Source organism: Sciurus vulgaris, assembly GCF_902686455.1.
Source record: "Sciurus vulgaris genome assembly, chromosome: 3".
In the NCBI taxonomy this organism is placed as follows: Eukaryota; Metazoa; Chordata; class Mammalia; order Rodentia; family Sciuridae; genus Sciurus; species Sciurus vulgaris.
The window spans coordinates 153,109,890-153,132,611 of NC_136463.1; the positions used below are offsets into that span (position 1 = coordinate 153,109,890).

The following is a 22,722-nucleotide window of genomic DNA, read 5'->3' on the forward strand; positions in this document are numbered from 1 at the left end:
CAGAAGAATATCATGGATCTTCAATTACTTTTTCTACCCAAATAAACCACCTGTTTAAAAGGTACTAGTAGGTGGATAGTTATCCAAAATTGTTTTAATTCATTTAATTCATTTTAATTCATTGTTTTCATTTATTATCTGGAAAAGAAAGCAATTCGGTAGGCACAAATAGAAAACCTATGCTAACTAACTAACTTTCAACTACTAAAGAGATCCAAGACTTACACAAGAACAGTCACAGAAAAATGTTGCTTTTTATGGAAAAGTTTTTCTTTATTTTGTAAAAAATAATGTTTGGCTATGTTTACTTTTTCAAGGCAATGAAGAACAATACTAAGCATCTAAGTAAAAAGTATCCTGCTTTATGAGCTATTATTGTTGAAAACGCTGAAGGCGTACCACTCACTGAAAGTAGAATATGTGATTCAATTACAAAACAGAACATGTAAGAGTAAATGCACAACTGAATAGTCATGAAAAATAGAGATTAATCAAAATATCCTGTTTAAAAATATTAAATTCAAGTTATACAGAAATTTTATGCATAAAAAAATCATACTGTATAATCAGAATGACTCTAATGGTCACTTCTGAAGAACAAATATTAACTTTAGTTAAAAAGTTAAATTTTTAAACTTTTCTTTTTTCAAAGTAATTTCAAAACCGCACTATTCAAATTCAAATATTTTAACAATTCATTCCAAAGACACATTGTGTAGTTCTCATCACTGAAATCTTTCTGTAGTGTATATAAATAAATCTGCTAACGGAAAAGAGTAACAAAAGCCAATTTAGTAAAGAAAATGGCTCAAGTAAGTGAGAGCCAGAGTGTGATCTCAAATTATTGTCTTTTTCCCTCCCCATCATTTCTTTTTGTGATATCTTGAGGCTAAGAGCAATTGCGGGCGGCTTACCTTGATCTACTCTCCCTCTCTGACCTCTACAGGCTATGATACACTGCAGGCAAGTGCTGATCCCACCGTCTCCACTCACCGGACATGACCTGGGCTACAAGAAGTGGCATTACGAAAGTGCCTAGAGTCTACAATGTTTCAGCAACAAAAGAGACCTCTCTAATGATTACTGTGCTGTACTGTCGCCTTAATACCAATTAACCATATAAATAAAGTTAAAAAAAAAAAATCAAACTACCCGTAGACAATCCTTTAAAAGTTGGGAAGATGAGAAGTAAATAGTCCTAACCATTCAAAGTCTCCGACTTCACACAATTCATTTTTCCCATAATAATCCTAAGCATAAACATAAGCTTTCCTTTCTATTGCATCAAGAAACAGTGTCACTTATTGGTATCAAAGGTGTTGAAAGCTCTGAGACAAACAGGAAGTGCCAGGTCTACCATTTTTTATCCATCAGACTGGTCTTTGTCATTTTCAGTTCCCACATCCAAAGTGCTAGAAGCTTCTGGAGGAGGCGGCTTAGAGGGGCTGGCCTGCTTCGCTGCTGCTGTGGGGATGGGCAGGGAAGGCACTGCAGCACACAGTGGAGTCCTCTTCAGCTTTATCACTCGGTGCGGTGTAGACTTCTTGTCAGGGAGCAGCACCTTTGCTGGAGGCGGGTGTGGAGTTCCATTTTCAGCATTTCTGGCCCCACGCGAAGCCTGTGAGTGGCCAGATGCCCCAGTGCTCACAGGGTTCACAGAGCGCTGAGCTGCCTTTCCAAAGCTGCTACTCTGAGACTGGTTTGCTGGCATCTGAGAGGAGATCTGGATAGCATTGGCTGGAGACACCCTGACTGAAGTGGAGTTTTTCACTTTAATTTGGGTGCTTGTGGAAGGGCCCAAAAATCTGACTGGCTTAGGACCTGACTTACAATTCACACCTTCTTCTTCCTCTTCATTGAGCGTTATCAGTCGCCTAGAAATATAGAAGCATGTCTTTTTCAGTATTTACGGGTTAGTATCTAATCAAAACTTCTCCAAAGTATACTTTTGGGGTTACTAAAAAGGCTTTTATCAAAAATTAAAAAGTCAAGAAGTTCATAGGTATCAACCTACTTTAACTTTCAACTTCCACCGAGACTTAAGTTAGCAAGTTTACAACCTGAACACAAACTACATCTTTTAAAGTCATACATAAACCAGGAAAGGTGGGGCATGCCTGTTATTCCAGCAGCTTGGGGGGCTGAGGAAGAAGGATCACAAGTTCAAAGCCAGCCTCAGCAACTTAGCAAGGGTCTAAGCAACTTAGTGAGACCCTGTCTCAAAAAAACAAAAACAACATAAAAGGGCTAGGGATGTGGTTCAGTGGTTGAGAGCCCCTGGGTTCAATTCCTGGTGCCAAAAAAACAAAAAAGTCACACATAATATTAAACCTCAAGAGGTAAAAATGCATTATTACATAAGAATTACTTCATAAATTACTCTGTTCCCAAGAATCCTGATGTGATTGAGAAGATAATCAAGAATATCTAAAGTAGATTTCCCCACAACTGCAGTTAGGAAGTTTGCTAAAGAAAAAAAAAAAAACAAAAAGAGGGTTTTACAGTTATATAAATTTGAGAAACCATCGTATATTTTATTCTCCAACTGGAACTTCAAAATCCATGTTGACAAGTGAAAGGTTCTGAAAAGATCTATAGTAACAACATCTATTCAACTGTGTTAGATCTGTATTTCCCAATCATTTCCCATAATAAAACCTAAGATAGTAAAACTGCATGTTGTGGGACACATGTGGGGGTGGGACTGCTAGAATGGTTAAACCCATGATGTGGATAGATGTTTTTGAATTTGGAATGTTCTGGACAAACCTTCAAAGATTCCTGAACTAAGTTTACCACTCATCATAAACAGCCTAAAGGGAGAATATTTCTAAAAATGACCTTAAAAACATGAAGGGCAATAGCAATCTTCCCAGTCCACTTCTTCCCACACAGTATTAGTGTGCTGTTAGAGGCAAGTACAGTAGAGAGAACTCTCATTCTTGGAAATGAGATCAAACAATAGTATGGTTATATGAAAATTTCAGGACATAGCAAAGAATGCCACTATAATATACTCAACCCTAAAACTTTACTGAACATAATTACATTTTCTCTGGTGAGTCAGATGGCTCCTTGGGACCTCACAAGCACTTCTCAGTCATCATTATCATTATCTTGTCAATGCATAAAAATGATGCTTCATGACATTCCAGAGAAAAAGGCCACTAACACAGCAGATGTCTCCATAAACCAGTTCTGTCTGCTTGTTTTCTGCCTACATCTTCCACTAGACTCTCCGCCAAGGTATCTTAACCTTTGGTGCTATTATCATTTTGGTCACATAATTCTTTGATGGGGTAGGAGCTGCACTGCACATTGTAGAATGTTCATCAGCATTCCTGGCCTCTACCTGCAAGATGCCAGTAGCACTGCCCAGCCCAAATGTGACAGCTTAAACTGGCTCCAAACAGTGCCAAATATCCCCTGGGAGAATCACTGCTCTAGACCCAAATAATGCTTAGTAACTATTGATTCAAAAGGCATAATAAAAAATGATAATACAATTAAAGTCTTTAAAAAATAAGGTCTGTTTTGATAAGAGATAAAAATTAACTACTAAAAACTGACTGAACTTCTCTTCATTACTGAGAAAGTTCCAGAGAGCAAAAGTAAGAAAGTAGTCTGAAATTCCATGTGGTTAGGAATCAAACTTCAGATCAGGTGATAGAGACTCCGTAGCATCTGAAGGCCATGAATAAAATCCAGACACTAAAAATGAAATATGTTTTTAAATGTATTTAAAACAGAAAGACACAGATGTGGAGTGAATTCAATGCTAATAATGTCATGGAACACAAGAAAATATCATTAAATAAAAATGCTATTTGTGGCAATAAGAAAGAGAAAGGAATTCAGAATAAATCACAGGAAATTTCAAGTATTAAGTCTAAATAGATTTTTTTGACAATTGCCAATAAAGCATAGGATTTGTCTTTTGTGGGGGAAAAACACATACCACAGCACTGCCACTGCATCCACTTAAAACCACATTCTTTTTTTTTTTTAGCATACCATCTGCATATTCATATATTTACATAGAGTAATGATGTTTGATTCATTCATTTATTTTTTTCCTTCCCCCCACCCCTCCCACCTCTCTTTTCCCTCTATACAGTCCCTCCTTCTTCCATTCTTGTCCCCCTCCTACCCCTCATTAAGTGTCATCATCCGCTTATCAGTGAGATCATTCCTCTTTTGGATTTTTGAGATTGGCTTATCTAACTTAGCATGATGTTCTCCAATTTCATCCATTTGCCTGCAAATGCCATAATTTTATTATTCTTTATAGCTGAGTAATATTCCATTGTATATATATACCACAGTTTCTTTATCTGTTCATCAATTGAAGGGCATCTAGGTTGTTAAAACCACATTCTTGCAAAGAGAATATACTATACATTCAGTTTTAGAAAATTAACCACAGTTTTTACATAATTTTTATAATTTGTACTTAAGATCTATATTTTATAAGGCAGAAGAGTATTTGCCTAGGTGATTAATAAGTTTAATAAGGTCAAGAACTATCATTCATTTCCCTTTCACATGGGAAATAAAAATATCAGCCACATTTTTTTTTAAAATAACAACAAATAATTACAAATAACCTCTTTCGAATTGGGGTCATATGCCGCAGACTTCCAAGTAAAGGCCGCTCTTCCAGAGTCCAACATTCTATCAGTTCATGAGGCACCCGCCAGTAGCTAACACCTTGAAGATAAAAAGACCTAATTAAGAGAGCCATTGTCCATGGGAAAATGTTGAGCAACTCACCACAGGAAGAGTTTGAGATTCGTGCCTCCCCACTTGATGAAGGGAGGTGCACACAAAATGAGCAGGAAATGCTCACTAAGCACCAGGACAGCAGAGAGGCGTAGCTCATGGCCTGGGCCTAGGAAAAGCTGCTACCTACCTGGGCTTTGCCACTTATTACTGAGAAAATTCAGATCATTATGCATGCTCAAGGGGCTGAGTGCATGTTTGCTAAGGGCACAGGCTCTAGCCAAGACTGTCTGGATCTGTATCCCACTCAGTCACTCACTGGTGTAGCCTTAAGAAAGTTACTTTTCTGGGCCTAAATTTTCATTTTCCCTGTAAAAAGATGATGAAAATAGTATGTGCCTCACAGAACTGTTGTGATAATTGAGTGAATAAATGTGCAACACCTAGAATAGGTTAAACACTCAAAAAATGTTAGCTGCCTTTACTATCAGTGTAGTGTTGGTAAGAATATCAATACTGGACAGTGGGGATTATGCCACTTGCCCTGTCTGCTTCACTGTGCTGCTATAACCATAACATCAAGTAGATTTAGAGAACTACTTTGTAAACAGCAACTACTATGTAAATAGGAGATATCATCACCACTCTATTAAAATCAGAACAATCTGAATTAACATGTTAATTAAGCCAAGATACCAGCCAAATTCACTTTAATTTTTAAATCCGACACGCTTTTGATTGAAACTTAAAAATACATTCTTCTGGGTCAAATGGTGGTTCCCACTCCTTGGCCTATACCCAAAGGACTTAAAATCTGCATACTACAGAGATACAGCCACATCAATGTTCATGGCTGCTCAATTCACAATAGCCAGACTGTGGAACCAACCTAGATGCCCTTCAATTGATGAGTGGATAAAGAAACTGTGGTATATATATACAATGGAATATTACTCAGCCATAAAGAATGATAAAATTATGACATTTGCAGGCAAATGGATGAAATTGGAGAATATCATGCTAAGTGAGATAGGCCGATCTCAAAAAGCCAAAGGACGAATGATATCGCTAATAAGTGGAGGATGACACATAATGGGGGGGAGGGAAGGGTTAGAGTTAGGGTTAGGGAGGGGGGCAAGTATGGAGGAAGGAACTACTGTATAGAGGGTAAAGAGGGGTGGGAGGGGTGGGGGGAAGGGAAAAAATAACAGAATGAATCAAACAACATTGCTCTATGTAAATTTATGATTACACAAATGGTATGCCTTTACGCCATGTACAAACAGAGAAACAACATGTATCCCATTTGTTTACAATAAAAAAAAAAAATAATACATTCTTCTGAGCCTCAAAAACATTATGGTTATAAAAGAAGCCAGACACAGAAGGTCACATCTTGTTTGATTCCATTTCTATTGAACATGTAAATAGGTAAACCCAATGAGACAGTCGACTAGTGACTGCAAAGGGCTGCAAGAGAAAATGGAAAGGGGAGTAATTGTTTAATGAGTACTGGGGCTTTAGACAGGTAATGGTTTCCCAACATTGTGAATGTAGTAAATGGCATTGATATGTCTGCTTTAAACTGGTTAATTCTACATTATATGAATTTTACATCAATTTAAAAAAAAAAGTTATACATAGACAAATTAAAAAATGCTCAAAGAATTATGTTGAATAAAAATTGCTTGGCATTAAAAAAAGAATAACCTTATAATAATAGAGTTGGTGTCTTCTTTTATCATTAAAGTCCTAATAATAATAATCAACTTAACAAACCAGGCATATAAAACAGATATAATAGACACCCAAAGAATCCTATTAATCTCATTTAAAGCCTAACTTTCTGGAACTGTTTGATTATACTCCAAAAACCTACATATGTTACAAAACCATTACTAAATATAGTCTATTAAGTATGACTTATTTTTTAAGTCAGGTCTAAGATAATTTACATAAAATAATATTTGCCCTTTTTAGGTACATACTTTTAACGAGTTTTGACAAACGTATACAGCCACGTACCCACAGCCTCAATGAGGACATAGAACATTCCTATCTGCCTAAAATGTTCTATTTCTCAATGTCCTCCCCTCCATCTCTAGTTTTGCCTATTTTAAAATGTCATATAAATGGGATCATATAATATGTAGCCTCTTGTGTCTGGCTTCTTTGGTATGGTACTTTAAAATTCATCCATGTTGATATACATTTCAATGATCTTTTTATGGCTAAGTAGTATTTCATTGTACAGAGCTACCAGTGCAGTTTGCTTAACTTTCATTTATTTCCTGCCTATAAAGTAATTCACACTCATTATATAAAACCTGCAAAATATATGAGTACACATAAGAAAGTCAAAATCAATCCTAATCCAAAAAAGTAGATCAATGTGAGGACATATTGATCTATTTTATTCCAATCTTTTCTAGTCACATGATATGTTCATAACTGAAAGTACTTTACATTTAATTTTGTTTCTTGTTTTTAAACATTTCCTGCTTTTTATAATAAGTACTTATTTATTTATATAAAAAGTTGTTCAAACTAAATTTAATAGTTTGATTATATTCCAAGTAACCTTGGATTATATATACAAGTTCTAATACATGAGTATATATAATATATAATTTATTCCCAAACAATTTAAATATCTTATTCTAGTCTGTGGATATACCCAACATGTGTGGACAAATTATCAACTTGGTCTTTATGATTTATTTTGTGCTTATAATTTCTCAACTTAAAAAACTGTTTAAATTTTCTTTTACTTTAAATTCTTTTGCCATTCATAAATCCACTTGGGATTATTTTGATAAATAATGTGAAGTTAAAGTTTTATTTTTCCTCTCAAGCATATTTCTCAATTATTTATTAAATGACCTATATTTTTTGGTTGATATTACACATAATATTTTTATTCCTAGTTACCAGGGTTTACTCTTGACTTGTACTTCATTCCTATGCCAGAAACACATTTTTTTTTTATTATCAGAGAGTTATTACAGAATGTTTTAATATCAGACTCATCCCCTTAATTCGACTTCCCAAAACTTTCTTGGCTACTTTACCTATTTATTCTTTCACAGGAATTTTAGAAGCATTTTCTCAAGATTTCCAAAGAGTTCCATTGATATTTTGGCAGAAATCATGTTAAAACGCTAAGCTGAGAAAAACTGATAGCTTTATAATATTCAGATTTTCCATTCAGGATCATGGTCTTATCATTATCTTCAGTTTTTTTTTTTTTTTTTTTTTTTTTTTAACAGATGGATGAATGGACGGATTGATGGACAGAGGACAGGTGGTTAAAAACATGTCAGCAGTTTTCTTCATAAAGGACCGAAGCATGTCTTGGATAGTCCCAAAGGAGAGTATAGTTATTTTATGTTTTGTTTACTACTATTGTGAATGAAATTTCCTCCAATAATTTCTAACTGATTTATCATAAGTAAGCTGTGAATCACTGTAAATCTATATTGTATCCAGCTATCTTAGTCTACTAAACTCATCACTTAACTTTTAATTGATTTTTCTGAGTTTTCTAAAAATACACATTGTCCACAAATAGCAATGATTTCGTCTTTTCTGTTCCACAGTTTTTTCTCTTACTTCTGTCACCTGGCACAGGAATGAAGCAAAGGTTAAGAGTAAACCCCAGTAAATTTATAAGAATAAAAAAATTTCAACAGGACTTCCAGAACTTTGTTAAATTACAATGATGCTCTACTACATGCTTAAAAACAATAAAATCATTCACATGCTTTGTAATAGTTAGTGATTCCAGTTTTCCACTTCAGCTTCCTAAGTCAGTGGAGAAAGAAGCCAGGCCAGGGCCCTCCAGAAGTTTCCTGGGCATCCTGCCAGGCCAGAGGCACAAAAGAATACAGAACAACAGGGGGTTTGTTCCTCAACTTGAGCCTAAGTGTCTCAAAGTAAATTAAATCTCAATAATAAGTTTAAAGAGAATAGCCCTTCTTTCATTAATATATATCACTCTGTGTGCTTGAGGGTTAAGACAGGAAAGGAAAAGGAGGAAAGTAAGGGGGTCAAAGTTGAAGAAAGGAAGAAAGGCTGGTGCCAGCACTGGACAGAAACTGGACTGGCAGATGTAGAGTTTGTAAATGCCTCATGGGCTGGGAGAGCTCAGTGGTAGAGCACTTGCCTGCAATGACAAGGCCCTGGATTTAATTCCTAGCACAGCATATAAATAAACAAATAGCTCTTCCTTTCATTCATTCTCATGTAATTGGCAGTCTGGCTCTACTAGTTTTCAAAATCATTTGAGGATTGTGATGTGTCTTATTCATCAACGGATCCAACTTTAGGACTTAGAGTGCTTTGCACCTAATGGACATTCAATATATATTTGTTATTTAAGAAAAAAATACTTAGGCATACAACAGTTAACCGTCTGTAATCTCTAAGGTAGTGGCATGGTCTTTCTGAGACTGTTTCCTCACCAATAAAATTGAAATAGTAAATACTATAAAGGTTGTTTTAGTACTCAGAGCTATGCATGCAAACTGCTTAAAACAGTGGATTAAAAAGTATTATTATTGTCAGCCTCACCAGGTAGCTTGATTAAAAATGGCCAATTTTGGGGGCTGAGGATATAGCTCAGTGGGTAGAGTGCTTGCCTCGCAAACATAAGGCCCTGGGTTCAATCCCCAGCATCGCAAAACAAAACAAACAAAAACAAATAAAAATGGCCAATTTTCAACTTGTGTATGTATGTATTTATTTATTTGTTTGTTTGTTTGTTTGTTGGTGCCAGGGACTGAACTGAGGGGCACTCAACCACTGAGCCAGATCCCCAGCCCTATTTTGTATTTTATTTAGAGACAGGGTCTCACTGAGTTGCTTAGCACCTCGCTGTTGCTGAAGATGGGTTTAAACTCATGATCCTCCTGCCTCAGCCTCCCGAGCCGCTGGGATTAGGCGTGCACCACCATGCACAGCTAAAAAAATTATTTTGCTTTCTAAGAGTGTTTAAGATGCTTCCATCATGATTTTCACTTTTTCTCCCTTTTCTTACACATTTTATGCTTAATTTAGAAGTAACCTTATTAGGACAATGCCAGATACACAGTAGGTCTAAGTAAACTCTTGCTTAATTGAACTAATTAAGCACAACTAATAGAAGTATACTTGAGGTTAGTGAATTCATGGAGTTTAAAGATTTATAAAAAAACTATCTCAATGTCACCACAAGATGAAAAATAGTTTGAAACACTCAAAAATATATTTTCTCAAAAAAGAAATGCAACATTTATGTTTACTTTGTCTTATCAAGGAAAAGTATGTGAACTAAAAAAAAAAAGTACCGTACCTTTCCCTTCCCAAGCATCAAAGGCATCCATCATTTTCTTCAACTCAGCTACTGAATAATAGCTCCAAATGTACTGAACATTATTTCCTGCCTCCCTAAAAATATTGCAAAAAGTATGGAAATATAATGTCAACATATGAATTTGCATACATATATTCAGCTAATAAAAACTCAGTAAGTGCTTGACAATTAAGGAAAAAATAATATAGATGTTGGGTAGTGGTTCTGTGACCTGTAAGCCTATACATAAACTCATAAATAAATAAGTATAAAAACACACACAATAGCACATACTGACCTATATTTGATCTTTTTTTAACCATAGTAAAGTATTTGTTAATTTCACAATATAAACCATGTTAAGTCAATACATTTTTTAAATCAAAAATTTTTTTAAAAAATCAGACAAATCCAATAACTTTCCTATCATCATGCCATGTACTTATATATCTCATATAGAAGCATAGTTACCTATAAAGAATTCAGAAACTGATGATATTTTTAACCATCTAAAAACCAAGCCTATATGGTCATGCATTAGTCACTAATATGTGACCCAAAGCAATCTCCCAGAGAATTTAAAAAAAAAAAAAAAAAAAAAGTTTGCTAACTGAACTGACCAGTATAATAAGATTACATGAACTACATTAAAGGGACAACCCTTAAGAATTTAATGTGTTTAAGTCATAGAATTCAAAAAATGAAAGAGATCAGGGAAAGCCTTCATTTCTCCAAGAAGGACATGAGTTGAAGGCAGCCCTGGGTCACTCACTGGGCCTGCTGACTTCTAGGCCAGTGCTTCCGCCTAGTGTCCAGGAGAGATACTGGGCATGTGGCTTTTCTTTTTTAAAGTCTCTCAAGGGATTCTGATCTCACTCCCTGTTGAGAACCACTGTCCCGACCGACCATGCAGATGGCCTGTAATTTACATATATGTGAAATGGTCTTATACTCTCCTCCTGATGCAGATCTGTCTCCACAGCTATGAGGCTCCCCACAGCCACAGAGATGTGTTTATGGTCTTTTTAAGTCAAGCACAATATTTCATTCAACAACACCTCTTAGAAGACATCAACACTCTATTTTGTTCCTTTTCATTTAAATTTGGACATACCTTTTAAAAATGCTTTTACTATGAATTCTTCCTCCCAGCTGCTTATCAATAGCATCAGTTCCATCAGTTTTTGTGGCATATACACCAATAATTCTACTCTCACAGCTTGCACCAGATGTGTTAAGATAGTGGAGAACCCAAACTGTTGGCTTATTGCAAACCAAGCCATATGAATCACAGAAGTCTGTTAAAGCCTAAAGCAAAATATATATATATAGACATATAATTTGAATTTAATGCAATAAAGTAAAAAATGAATTTGCTCTATTACTTTCATGCAAGCTGCAATCCAAGTTGATCATAAGAAAAATAAAAAGATTGTAAATTTTAGCCTACTCTTTAAACATGTATGTAATGAAATAATTAGGGGAGGGGTGAAGAATCACAAAAAATACCGCCCAAAAACCTAACGCACTTTTTTCATTTAGACAATCTTTTTCTACATGGAAATTCTATTTTATATCCTCTTTCAGCCTGCCAATTTTATATTCTTTTAATTTTATAATCTTCACAAAATAAGTAAAAGTTAGATCTCTTCTTTTTCCTTTAGAATATTTTTGCAAACATTTCCCATTTGATTCAATCTTCCATTCACCTTCCACTGACTAGCCCTGTGGTTGGTCCTTATTTTTAAATACAAATTACAATCATAGATTAACCAGAATTAACTTGTTCTTTAAAACTGAAAGATAAATATATGTGAACTCATTTGGCACAGATTTAACCATTCATTTGCTTGAATATTAAGTACCTACTATGGGCTGAGCATTAAGGTCCTCCAGATACAATGGTGAATAAGAGACCCACCCTCCAAGAGTTTACAGCTAATACAAAAGACATGAAATAACTCATCAACATCCTATGTAACAAGTGTCACTTGATGAGAATACAAGGTGCTACAAGGTGCTTCACCCAGTGGAGTGGCTAGGGCCTGCCCCTGGGAGAAATGGTGTTACTGCTCTAAACACCTGGAGAGGCACCTTTGTCTGTTTTGTTCATTGCTATATCCTCAAGTGTCTGGGATAGGGGCTGACACAAAGGACATGCCAAATATTTACTAAGTAGTGAAACTATGGACCTCGTGTGTTTTGCACTTTCATTTAATGTTGCTAACTCCTTTATTGGTCTTAAACTGTCCTTGCACATCTATAAGAATTCCCAACTATGCAATAAATTGTTCAAATTTATTTGATGTATTTCTCAGAATCCAACAGAGCCTCTGTACAGTGACATATAGGTCACAAACATTTAAAATAACTGTTAGCTGATGAAATGAATGTGGATATGCTTTGTCTTTTTTAAATACAAACTAGGAATAAAAGACTATAGAGTTGGAATTCAAAAGATGAATGTTAACCTTCACCAACCTTCCAGCCAGACTTTTTTACTTTTTAGCCCCATTCTGCAAATATGTCAAATAGCACTGAAAGACTATTATTTGGCAATTAAATTTATAAATAAATTCAGCAGCAAAATGCATACATCTATGCAAATTCCTGAAGGGGATCTGGAACCAAATCAACTTTTCCTCTATGTTGTACTCCTAATGATCAACCATTCATCAGCTTACTTCCTAAATGCTGACATCCAAATGAAAGAATCAAACCAGTTGAGATCACTTTCCACTATTAACAATTATCCAGAGAAAATATTTTTCTTAGGTGCTAATTAATAGCAAATACAATACTTGCCAATAAGACAAAGAGATAATGAAGTTTATCAACTCGTGAAAAGATCTTAAGATGTGATTTAAAATAGAGACAGCTTTAAAAAGATTTCCTGATCTGAAAGTGAAATAAACTAATATTTTAACTCAGTAAGAAACTGATACATGCACTAAATCAGGTAAAAATGTTATTATTTAGCATGACTACTCTCTTAAAATAATCATTCTAATAAACCAAAGAATACCACTATGCTCTAAGAAGCACCATAGTATTTCTCTTAATTTAAAAGAACTTTAGTAGCAGAACAGTTCTATAAAAAAGTCAGTGAAAAGTGTTAAATATTCAAAAGGAATATCAACTTGATAAATCCTTCAGGGACAATGTAATGCACTTTCCTAGAACAGAATAGTGGCCTTAAAAATGAGTAGGAGTAATTAAGAAACATGTCTTCAAAAAGCATAAAAACTATCTCATGTTTGGTTTATGTGACAACACAGGTGATGCAAGATAATGCATATTGCTTTGTGCATTATAAATCAATAAATATATATTTTAAAACTTAAGAAAATGCCAAGACCTTTTTAAGTTCTATATTTGACCTTAAAGAATATGTCTCCATTTCATTGGCCAAGTGGTCAGACAGGCTGTATGGGTAAGGTATGCCAAAGTAATCAGCCTCTTCCTGTAGGGCAATACGAGTGTGCTCATCTGTGGGAATCTGAACTTCTCCATGAAGATAATCCAAAAGGTATTTAAATAGATGTCCATCACGGTCAATAACACAAGCTCCTAGAAAACATTCAGAAATGGTTGCATAGATTCATATGATGGTCAATAAAACTTTAACAAGTCAAACTAGGTCTGATGACCTCTACAATTATAAACATTTCTTTCTCACAAAAAAAGTTAACATCTAGTATTGAGATAGGTGTAATTAATCAAACTTACTACTAGACTTTTGATGTTTTACTGGAAGAGTAAATATGATATACTAGCAACCCTCAGCTACAAATAGGTGATATTACATAATTGAATTTGAGTGGGTTGTTTGGGGAAATCATCTGCATTTCAAAAACACTGCACATAAATATGAAAACAAGCATCTATCTCCAGGGTTGCCACATTTGGTTGTGTGGGTGTACTGTGTACATGTAGGCCAGACCAAGGGGAAGAGCAAGGCTAAAATCAAACCCACACTTTGCTCACACAGCCAAGTGCACTCTGTCGTGGAGCCGTACCCTCCTGGATGAAAGGGCACACTAATATGCACTATAAGATTATGTGGTTTAGTGGGGAAATTTTTTCTTACCCATCATATAGAAAAATATATTCCAAGATCCACTTGGAATTTTAATGTAATCACCATATTCCTATCATGGTCACTGCAAAAAACCAAGAAAACCTCAGACTGATGGTAGAAAGGAGCCTACCCCTAACTTCAACCTCAAAGGACTGGGACAGGCATAAAGAGTTGGAGCTGCTCCATGCTAAAGAGGGCATTTGGGGTGCTTGTCACTAAGTTCAGTGTTAGAATGTCAGTTATACCATAAACCTGAAGTTCCCCACTCTAAGTATGCCCAATGTTTGCAATTTTTAGGTTAGTTCCTTTGGAGTATGAGAACCCACACTTTAAAAAAGAAGAAATGCTATGTTGGTACCACTTTATGGTAAGACTTTTCTTAGACAATTTAGTAAAATCATTTTAAAAAAGAAAAAGCTTCTGCATCATGCACTCAGTATTTTCTTTTCTCCTTTGATTAGCTTAGAAAAGGATTAAGGAGATAAAACCTGAGGGCAGAGAATAATGCTCAATCCCTGCTTACAATCTTTTTACCATGAACATTCTGCCCTGTAGACATCAGACTGTGGGTACCAGGCATCAGTGATTTTCCATTCTTTCAATTGCATGTAGCTGGCAAAGCAACCTCCCAAGACCTTGAGTTATTAACAGTAGAATGGCATCTCATGCTTTGGACTTCTCAATTCCAGTTCTCTAACATGGAATGAGAGTGGGTTCTGGGACTTACAAATAGTACAAAAATGTAGAGCAAAACCTCTCTTGGGGTGATATTCTTTACAACCAATAGTAGATTCAGTGAATCTCGCAGTATTTGAAGAAAAGAGAACAGACCCAGACCATGCTCTTATATTTTATAGTTTTTCCTAAAACACCAACTTTGGAGACAAAGGTATTACCACATTCATTTTCTCAGCCATGCACATGAGCCCACACAAGACTATACAGCTAGGCCAAGCAGCAAGTGCAACACTAGTTCTACAAAGTCTGCTTTGTTGGTTTTAAGGGCAGCTGCTTTCCACAGAGAAACACATTTCTAACTTGAAGAACACATAGAGAAGCTAATATATTTAACCAATCTCAATACCTTCACCCATAAGGTCCCATGAAAGTAATAACTTAAAATACAATTAATTCCCATAATCAGGTCATGGTTGGCCTTCATGCACTCACTTTTTTGTCATATTTTAGCAATAGCATCAGAGATTTTAGAAACTGGTATTTAATTTCTATGAATTTAATGAATCTCCATCCAGCCTTAATGATCTCAGTAATAAGGAGACTAACACATTCCAATGTAATTAGGAAAATCAAAGGAGATTTAAAGTAGATTGCCATTCTAATGAATGTTCATGATCATGCTTCCAGACTTTAAACATTTACCTGATTCATCTGTTTTTAAAGGAAAACGACCACTGAACATAGATGCCAGCATAGAGTCTTTAAAACGGCACAAAGACTCACGCCGGGCTGTGTAAATACAGCCACCCACATTCAGTCGAAGAATATCGAGCACCTCTTCTTCTGTCTTGTGGCCTGCCATTGCTCCCTTGGATACTTAAAATTTTGCCTCACACTTTCAAACTTCAAAATAGTAGCAGTCCAGGACCTCCTCTGTGAAAACAAAGAACACTCATCACTGACATTTCCAACAATAAATTGATGACAAAATAAATATACTTGAATATGATTTTAAATCACTTCCTCAGAAGTGGCAATGTTGAATTGAAATATTTTATAGAATACAAAAGAAGTTTGAAATATGCTGAGAAGTAGGAAAACTGGCTTGAGAATTTGTAACAGATCATAAACTATTACCAACTAAATCACAGCTGCTGACTATTTAAAATTAAACACATATCCACATACAAAGCAAAAGTGAGGTACATTTGTGTTCTGTGGCATCGATGTCTTTTTAACCAAAGGAGCCATCTGGACTGCAGAGGACATCAGTATATAGCATGGAATTGAGTTTCTAGGCTTTACCACTTAGTTCTGGGACCTTGGGCAAATTATTTATCTTCCTCTTCTTGTCTCCTCATCTATAAAATGGAGGCAGCAATGGTGCCTATGTTAAAGGACTATCAGAGGAATAAGTAACAGAATACATAAAAAGCATCTGGAATAATCTTTGGTTCTGAGTAAGTTTGAAATAAAGGACAAAGATGCAAAATGAAATAAATTTCACCATAAGGTATATACCAAGGGACTTGATACTGACTTTGAAGATTAAAGGAAACAAAAAAGCAGAATTGGACTGGGGATATAGCTCAGTTGGTAGAGTGCTTGCCTTGCAAGCACAGGGCCATGGGTTCAATCCCCAGCACTGCAAAAAAAATAAATAAATAAATAAATAAATAAATAAATAAAAAATAAAATTAACAAATAATTGTAATTCTACATAACTGAGGAATACATCACTTACCAACTGAGATCAGAACTCTGTATACCAGCAGCTGAGTAGTCAGTCTAGAACTACAAATGAGACCTCTAAGGTATCCAGCTTCTTTACTCTAAAATGGCTAAAGCTTTGGGGATATTTTAAGGGTTTTGATGCTTAATCCATTCTGGAGATTGTTAACCACAGATGTCTGTGGTATTTCTACAGAACCTGAAATGATACTGTGCTGAAAAAGATGCTCTTAAGGATCTGCGGTACCTGTATATTTCATAGCAAGTTTAAAATGGCTGCCAAAGGCTCAACTACATCCATGTCAATGCACTGTTACTGTGTGATCAACTAAAATCCTTTTGTAGATATTTCAATTTAGCCAGTTGCCAATAAAATAGGGAAGACTGTGTTTGTGGACCATGGTTGGACAGAAATCATTATGCACCAAAGGTTCAGTCTTAGAATAACTACTAGGGATGTGACTTCTTGCTGCCCCAAAATCCTGGGAACAGCTCTCCAAAGATCCATGTGAGAACCGCCTCTGAGTCATGGGATGGCACTGATTCCTGCTGCCCCAGTTATCAGCTCCCTGGAATCATATGTATTCTTCAAGACACTGACAGACCTCTTGCACGAAATTCCCAATACCCACCCCAAGTTAGAATCCCTGCAGTTCTTCAAATATATTTTGTAATTCTGCCCACATTTGAACCCCCTTATTTAATCGCTACTTTTTTTGATCTGTAAGTTTGAGGAAGGCAACAGCAATGTCAGCCTTAATAATTCCCATTTACTGAATGCACGTGCCAGTCACTGTAAAAGACACTACAATTCACAGAAAAGCCTTATTTCATAGGAATTCCTGTCCCTATTGACAGATGAGAACACTTCAATAACAAAATAATAGTGATGTGTGCAGGGTCCATATTGGGACCTGCTCATTAGTGATGGAGCCAGTTGCAATCCAGGGCAGCAGGATCAATCCCAAGTTCTTCCAACTGCACCTCTGAAGCAGCCCCATTCAGCACTGCTCCACCCTTATGGCCCCTGACCCAGGCCCCTTCACTCACGAAGCAGCGGTGCATCTGAAGACCTGATGGCTACAGGAAGGCAGCAGCACCCTGAATCCGGGGGCTAAGAGCTCTTCCCCCACTCCCAGGTGGTCTCTCCTAAGGCACAGGACCTCCATTATTTCAAAGCTAGACCTGTGGCGGCATTCCCTAGATGCACCGATTTAGGCCTCCTCCTGTGTGAGAAATGCCTGGCCCAAAGGGGCTGTGTCCCGGATATGCGGTTCTGAGATCACCTGCATCAAAAGCACAGGGACGCTGGCTGAAAATGCAGACTCCCAGGCCACAGCAGAATCTGGTTGTCAGAGAAGGGCTCGGGATCCGCCCTGGGACCATACTTTTAGAAACATTGCTCAAAGGGCTCACACTCTTCCTCGGAGAGGGACGAAATGGGAGGGTTGGAGAACCGGAAAGCCCCGCGGGGGTCTCCAAAGGCCTGTGGACCCCGAATTGGTCAGAAGCCCAAGCCTGCAGCCAGGGGCGCCGGTGTCATCAGCATGGCCCAGGCCTTCCTCGGGGCGCCCCGCCGCCTCCCGGGCCCGCGGCCCACCCGATGCCCGGCTCCTCCACACGGGCGGGGCGCGGCGGCGGCCTCCCGACTGACCTGCGACCGGCCGGGCCCTCGGCGCGGCCGCCGGACGCCGCCGGGCCCGACACGGAAGTGAGCGCCTCCTCCGCTGCTGGGCAACTCGTGGAATAGAGCTGCCCCAGCGGCGCCCCCGTGCGGCCGGCCCGGCGGCGACGGCAGGAGGAAAGGAAGAGGAAGGCCCCGCCTACGACCTGCCCGCCCCGCCCCCGGCCCCGCCCCGCCGGCGCCTCTGGTTGGGGCGTCTTCCCGGCGAATGGGCAAGCTGCCCAATGCCAAGATTTATTAATGTATTGTACTAGGATGTCTGTTTGGATAGCGTTTGCGATTTATAAGTCTTTTTCACACAAAGGTTTCCTGTTTATCTGTGAAATCCTGTAAAAGATAAGTAACTTTATTCCTGTTACACCAAGGAAAATTGAGACGGGAGCAAACATTAACTGATCACGTTTGTACAACTGACTATGCTAAGAAGCCCTTTGCCGAACTATTTAATTTCTCCTTAACAGTCAACCCAAAAGAGTTTTTTCGGTTTCCGGTTGTACCCTATCTTGTACAAGGGACTGTGCTGGACATTTCAAGACTAATAAAATACAGTTCTGTTTTCAAAGCACTTCTCCTGAGTTCATAATAAGAAGTCCCTAATTCCTTTCTCCAGGTTTTAGAAGGAAAGAAGCCAATGAGAGGTAAACCCGCCTACCTCATCAGCTATTAACAGTCTTGGGAGACAGGGAAGGGTTTGATCAATCTGCAATTGCTGAGTACTAGCTATGAACCAGACACTGGGAGTGAAGGACTGAACAAGATAATGTGGCCGACTCATGCAGCTTAAATCTAGTACAATGGTCAGAACAGTTTTTCTATAAATAGTTTAGGCTTTGCGGGTCATACAGGATTGATGAACTCTGTTGATATAGTGTAAAAGCAGATATAGACAATATAGAAATGAATAAGTGCTGTCGTTTTGGTCAGCTTTTTCTCACTATAACCAAAAGACCTGACAAGAATAATGTAGAGAAGAAAAAGTTTACTTGGGACTCACAGTTTCAGAAGTCTCCATCCACAGATGGTCAACTCCATTGCTCTGGACCTGAGGTGAGGCTTGGGGGGGGGGGGAGGAAAGCAACTCAGGACATGGCCACCTGTAAACAGTGAGAGCTCCACTCACCAGGGAGGAAATATATACCCCAAAGGCACACCCCGTTCAGCCACACCCTGCCTGCCCACAGTCACCAGTTACCACCCACTTTTAATCTATTCAAGTGGATTAATGCATTTACTAGATTAAGATTCTCATAACCTAATCATTTTGCCTCTAAACTCTCTTGCATTTTTTAATACATGAACTTTGAGGAGACACATAACAGTTTTGTTCCAGCTTTATTAGGGACACCGAAATTCAAATTTCACATGCTTTTCAAGTGTCGTGAAATAGTCTTTTAAAAATGTGATGTTTGTTTTTTCAAACACTTAATTATATACCATCCATTCTTACATTTGGAGCCATTGAAAAACAAATGACAGATTATGGACGGTAATGTACTTTCCTCTATTCAAGTGGGAGAAACAGACGCTAAGCAAAATAGTTATAGTGATAACTACCTGGCAGGAGAGAGAACAATGTTTGGTAGAGATCTGAGCTTGGTTGGAGAAGTTGGCACTGATAAGGAATGTTTTAAGTTGAGAGCTAAAAATAAGCCTCTCTTCTAAAGGGTTGAAGGAAGAATATTTCAGGATGGACAGAAACTCCCAGCAGTTTGAAGAGAGAGAGAGAGGATGATAGGATGTCTGAAACTTGGTGGGCACCAGGATCAGAAGGAAGGTAATAAGAGATGAAGAAAGGGGCAGAAGTTAGGCTTTAAGGCATCTTGTGGACAGAGTAGAAGTATAAATTTTACTTTTAAGCATAATGTGAAGTCACTGAAAGGTATTAACCAGAGCAGTGAAACAATGATTTGCTATTTTTTAAAAAATCACTCTAGCTACTGTAATGAGAATAGATTGGAAAGGCATAAAAATAGCCAACTGTTTTAATAACCCAGGGGGGATAAGCCATAGCTCCTACCTGAGTAATGATGGCAATAGGGAAAAGTGGATAGAGGGATGAAAGAGATACACTTAGGGGACAGAAATGACATAAAAATTGTGAATGGGTCAACTATGATGTGTTGGTTTAGATCCTTTGAGCAGCAACCAACAAAGTCAGATTAGAGAGGCAAGAGATTTAAGGGAAACAACTGTGAAGGAAAAATTGGAATGCATCTGAGGGGAACTGGAAGAGATATAAGACTGAATGCAAGCTAATCCACAGGGAAAACAGGAAAGGAAGGGTAGGAGAAGTTGTACACATGATGCTGTTTTAAGAAAGTTCCAGCAAAGCCAACCAGGAGTCTTCAAACCAGTCTCCCATCAGAAGAGTCCCAGGTCTCCCTTCCTTCATATACCCGCTGTTTTCAGTCACTGTTAATAAGTGTAGCTCAGAACATAGTAATGAATTTCAGAGCACAGCAGCTGGGGCCTTCAACAATCTTGCAATTGGACATCTAAGAGGTGTGCATTCATGACTACCACACATGGGAAATAAGGGAAAGGCAGAAATGCAGGATTACTGCTGAATTGTTGGCTTGAACAACTGAATGATGGTAAATGTACTGAGATGTTGCATTATGGGAGAGGAATGGGCTTGAGGGAAAGGCTATATTTTGGAGTAGTAAAATTCAGAGGTTTAAGACATCTAACTAAAGAGATAAATAGCAATTGAGTAAATCTGAAGCTCAGAAGTAAAGTTCTATGATAAAGGTATAAATTTGGAAGACATAAATACTTAAAGCCATGGAACTGGATGAATTCATCTGTAGAAAGGACAGATAACTAAGATGAGACAGGATGAAACATTGACTCCAACATTTAGAAGTCAAGCTTAGAAGGAAGAATCCAATGAAGAGAAGAATCAGGAGAATATGGAGTTATAGGATCCAAGAGAGTAAAGTTTCACTTGCTGTTAAATGCCACTGAGCGATCAAAGGTTCATTAGATTTGGTAATGTAAGAGTTCTTGGTGACCTCGACAGGAGCAGTCTCAATGCTGTGTTAGCTCTCTGTCACTGTGACATAATAGATGACATAAACCACTTATAAGGAGGAAAGTCTTATTTTGTCTGATGGTTTCATAGGTTTCAGTCCATGGTTGCTTGGCCTCATTGCTTTGAACCTGTAGCAAGGCAGAACATCATGGTGGAGAGTCTGTGGTGGATCAACAAGTGGAGTTGGTAGATTTCATAGGGGAAAGATGAGAAAGTTCTGATCAAATGCCTTCTGCTTTCTCAATTCAGTCTGAAGGCAGGTCAGGGCTGAGGGGAGAAAGAAGAAGATAAACCTTAAATTATATAATGTGGGAAATTGAAAACAAATCTACATAAACATGCTAGATTCATGTAGGTTCTGACAAAGTAGAAATAGCACAAATAAAGGTAGGAAGAGAGAGACAAAGAGAAAGAGGAAAATATAACTGCCCATTGACTGTGATACAGGAATACGTGGAGGATAAAAGATAACATTAATCTTAACATACCAAATAATAAAAGATTAGGTAATAAACATGAGATAGCCAGCAGAATAAAACAAGTTTTCCTAGATACAAACATTTAAAATTTCCTAGATACGGAAATTTAAAGATTAGAGAAGCAAATAAAATGTGTCAGGTACAAAAAAGAAATAGAAATATGGTATCAATGTTACTATTATATAAGATAATTTTATCATAAGATAATAAGCTGAGATTAAAAGTCATATTAATAAATATGAATGGGTTTAACTTATCCATTAAAAGAAGATTTTCAATTTTTTTCACAAGGTAAAATACTGAAAATAAGAAATAGCCAAACCAAAATGATTCACAAGTCTAAAACAAAAAGTATATGTATTAAGCAAATGGAAACAAACAAAAAGCAGGGTTTGTGATCCTGATGTCAAAGCAGAATTTAAAACAAAATGCATTAAATAAGACAGGAACATGTTTCAATGCCACAGTTCACAGTGAAGATACAAAAGTTCACCAAGTAACTCAGCAATGACCTTTTAAAAGCAAAAACTTTTGTACATGTGAAGAAACATTGTTAGAAACACATTAATAATAGAAGACTTGAATGCACCATTTTTAGTACAAAACACTCAGTTGCCAAAAAAGTAAGGAGAATAAATATAGACATAAGTAGCATAAATATAATGTAGATCTTATGGATATATTTACTTTATACATTGACCATAGAGAATACAGTAGCAACAAAAAAGAGAAACTGTTTCAGAACAAAATTATCAAGTTTGCAAACCTTAATGAGAAAAAGTCGAAATCACCCCCAAAAGATACAAAATAGTGTTAAAGATATGGAAGGCATTCTTTAACATTATAAACATCAATTTCTCTAAGATAATTTATAGAATTAACACAATACCAGTAAAAATACCAACAAGCTTTTTTATGGAGACAGACAAGTTAATATTAAAGTTCATATGGAAAAATAAATGTGCAAAAGTAGCCCAAAAA

At 37.1% G+C, this 22,722-nt stretch overlaps 1 protein-coding gene across 5 annotated transcripts; it reads right to left on the reverse strand.

The window, feature by feature from the left end:
• Positions 1-1,220: 1,220 nt before the first annotated feature.
• KCTD18 (potassium channel tetramerization domain containing 18) lies at positions 1,221-18,331 on the reverse strand. 5 transcript variants are annotated; one of them, XM_079131259.1, is made up of 9 exons: positions 18,199-18,277; positions 17,595-17,830; positions 16,558-16,743; positions 15,516-15,746; positions 13,413-13,624; positions 11,169-11,362; positions 10,055-10,149; positions 4,608-4,710; positions 1,221-1,874 (listed from the first exon to the last, which is right to left on the reverse strand). In XM_079131259.1, the coding sequence occupies exons 4-9, from the start codon at positions 15,673-15,675 to the stop codon at positions 1,364-1,366; spliced, it is 1,275 nt and encodes a 424-aa protein (XP_078987385.1). In that variant the 5' UTR covers positions 15,676-15,746; positions 16,558-16,743; positions 17,595-17,830; positions 18,199-18,277; the 3' UTR covers positions 1,221-1,363. The 5 variants fall into 5 exon arrangements, with proteins under 5 accessions (XP_078987385.1, XP_078987383.1, XP_078987384.1 ...); XM_079131257.1 differs by lacking the exons at positions 16,558-16,743; positions 17,595-17,830 and having other exon boundaries at positions 18,199-18,331; XM_079131258.1 differs by lacking the exons at positions 16,558-16,743; positions 18,199-18,277 and having other exon boundaries at positions 17,595-18,157.
• Between the last annotated feature and the right edge of the window lie 4,391 nt (positions 18,332-22,722).

Coding starts and splice junctions, on each gene's coding strand:
- KCTD18 (XM_079131257.1), bottom strand. CDS start 15,675: ATGGCAGGCCACAAGACAGAAGAAGAGGTGCTCGATATTCTTCGACTG. Junction 10,150..11,168: donor AGTAAAAGCATTTTTAAAAG/GTATGTCCAAAT, acceptor CAATATTTTTAG/GGAGGCAGGAAATAATGTTC. Junction 4,711..10,054: donor TGATGCTTGGGAAGGGAAAG/GTACGGTACTTT, acceptor TTTATCTTCAAG/GTGTTAGCTACTGGCGGGTG.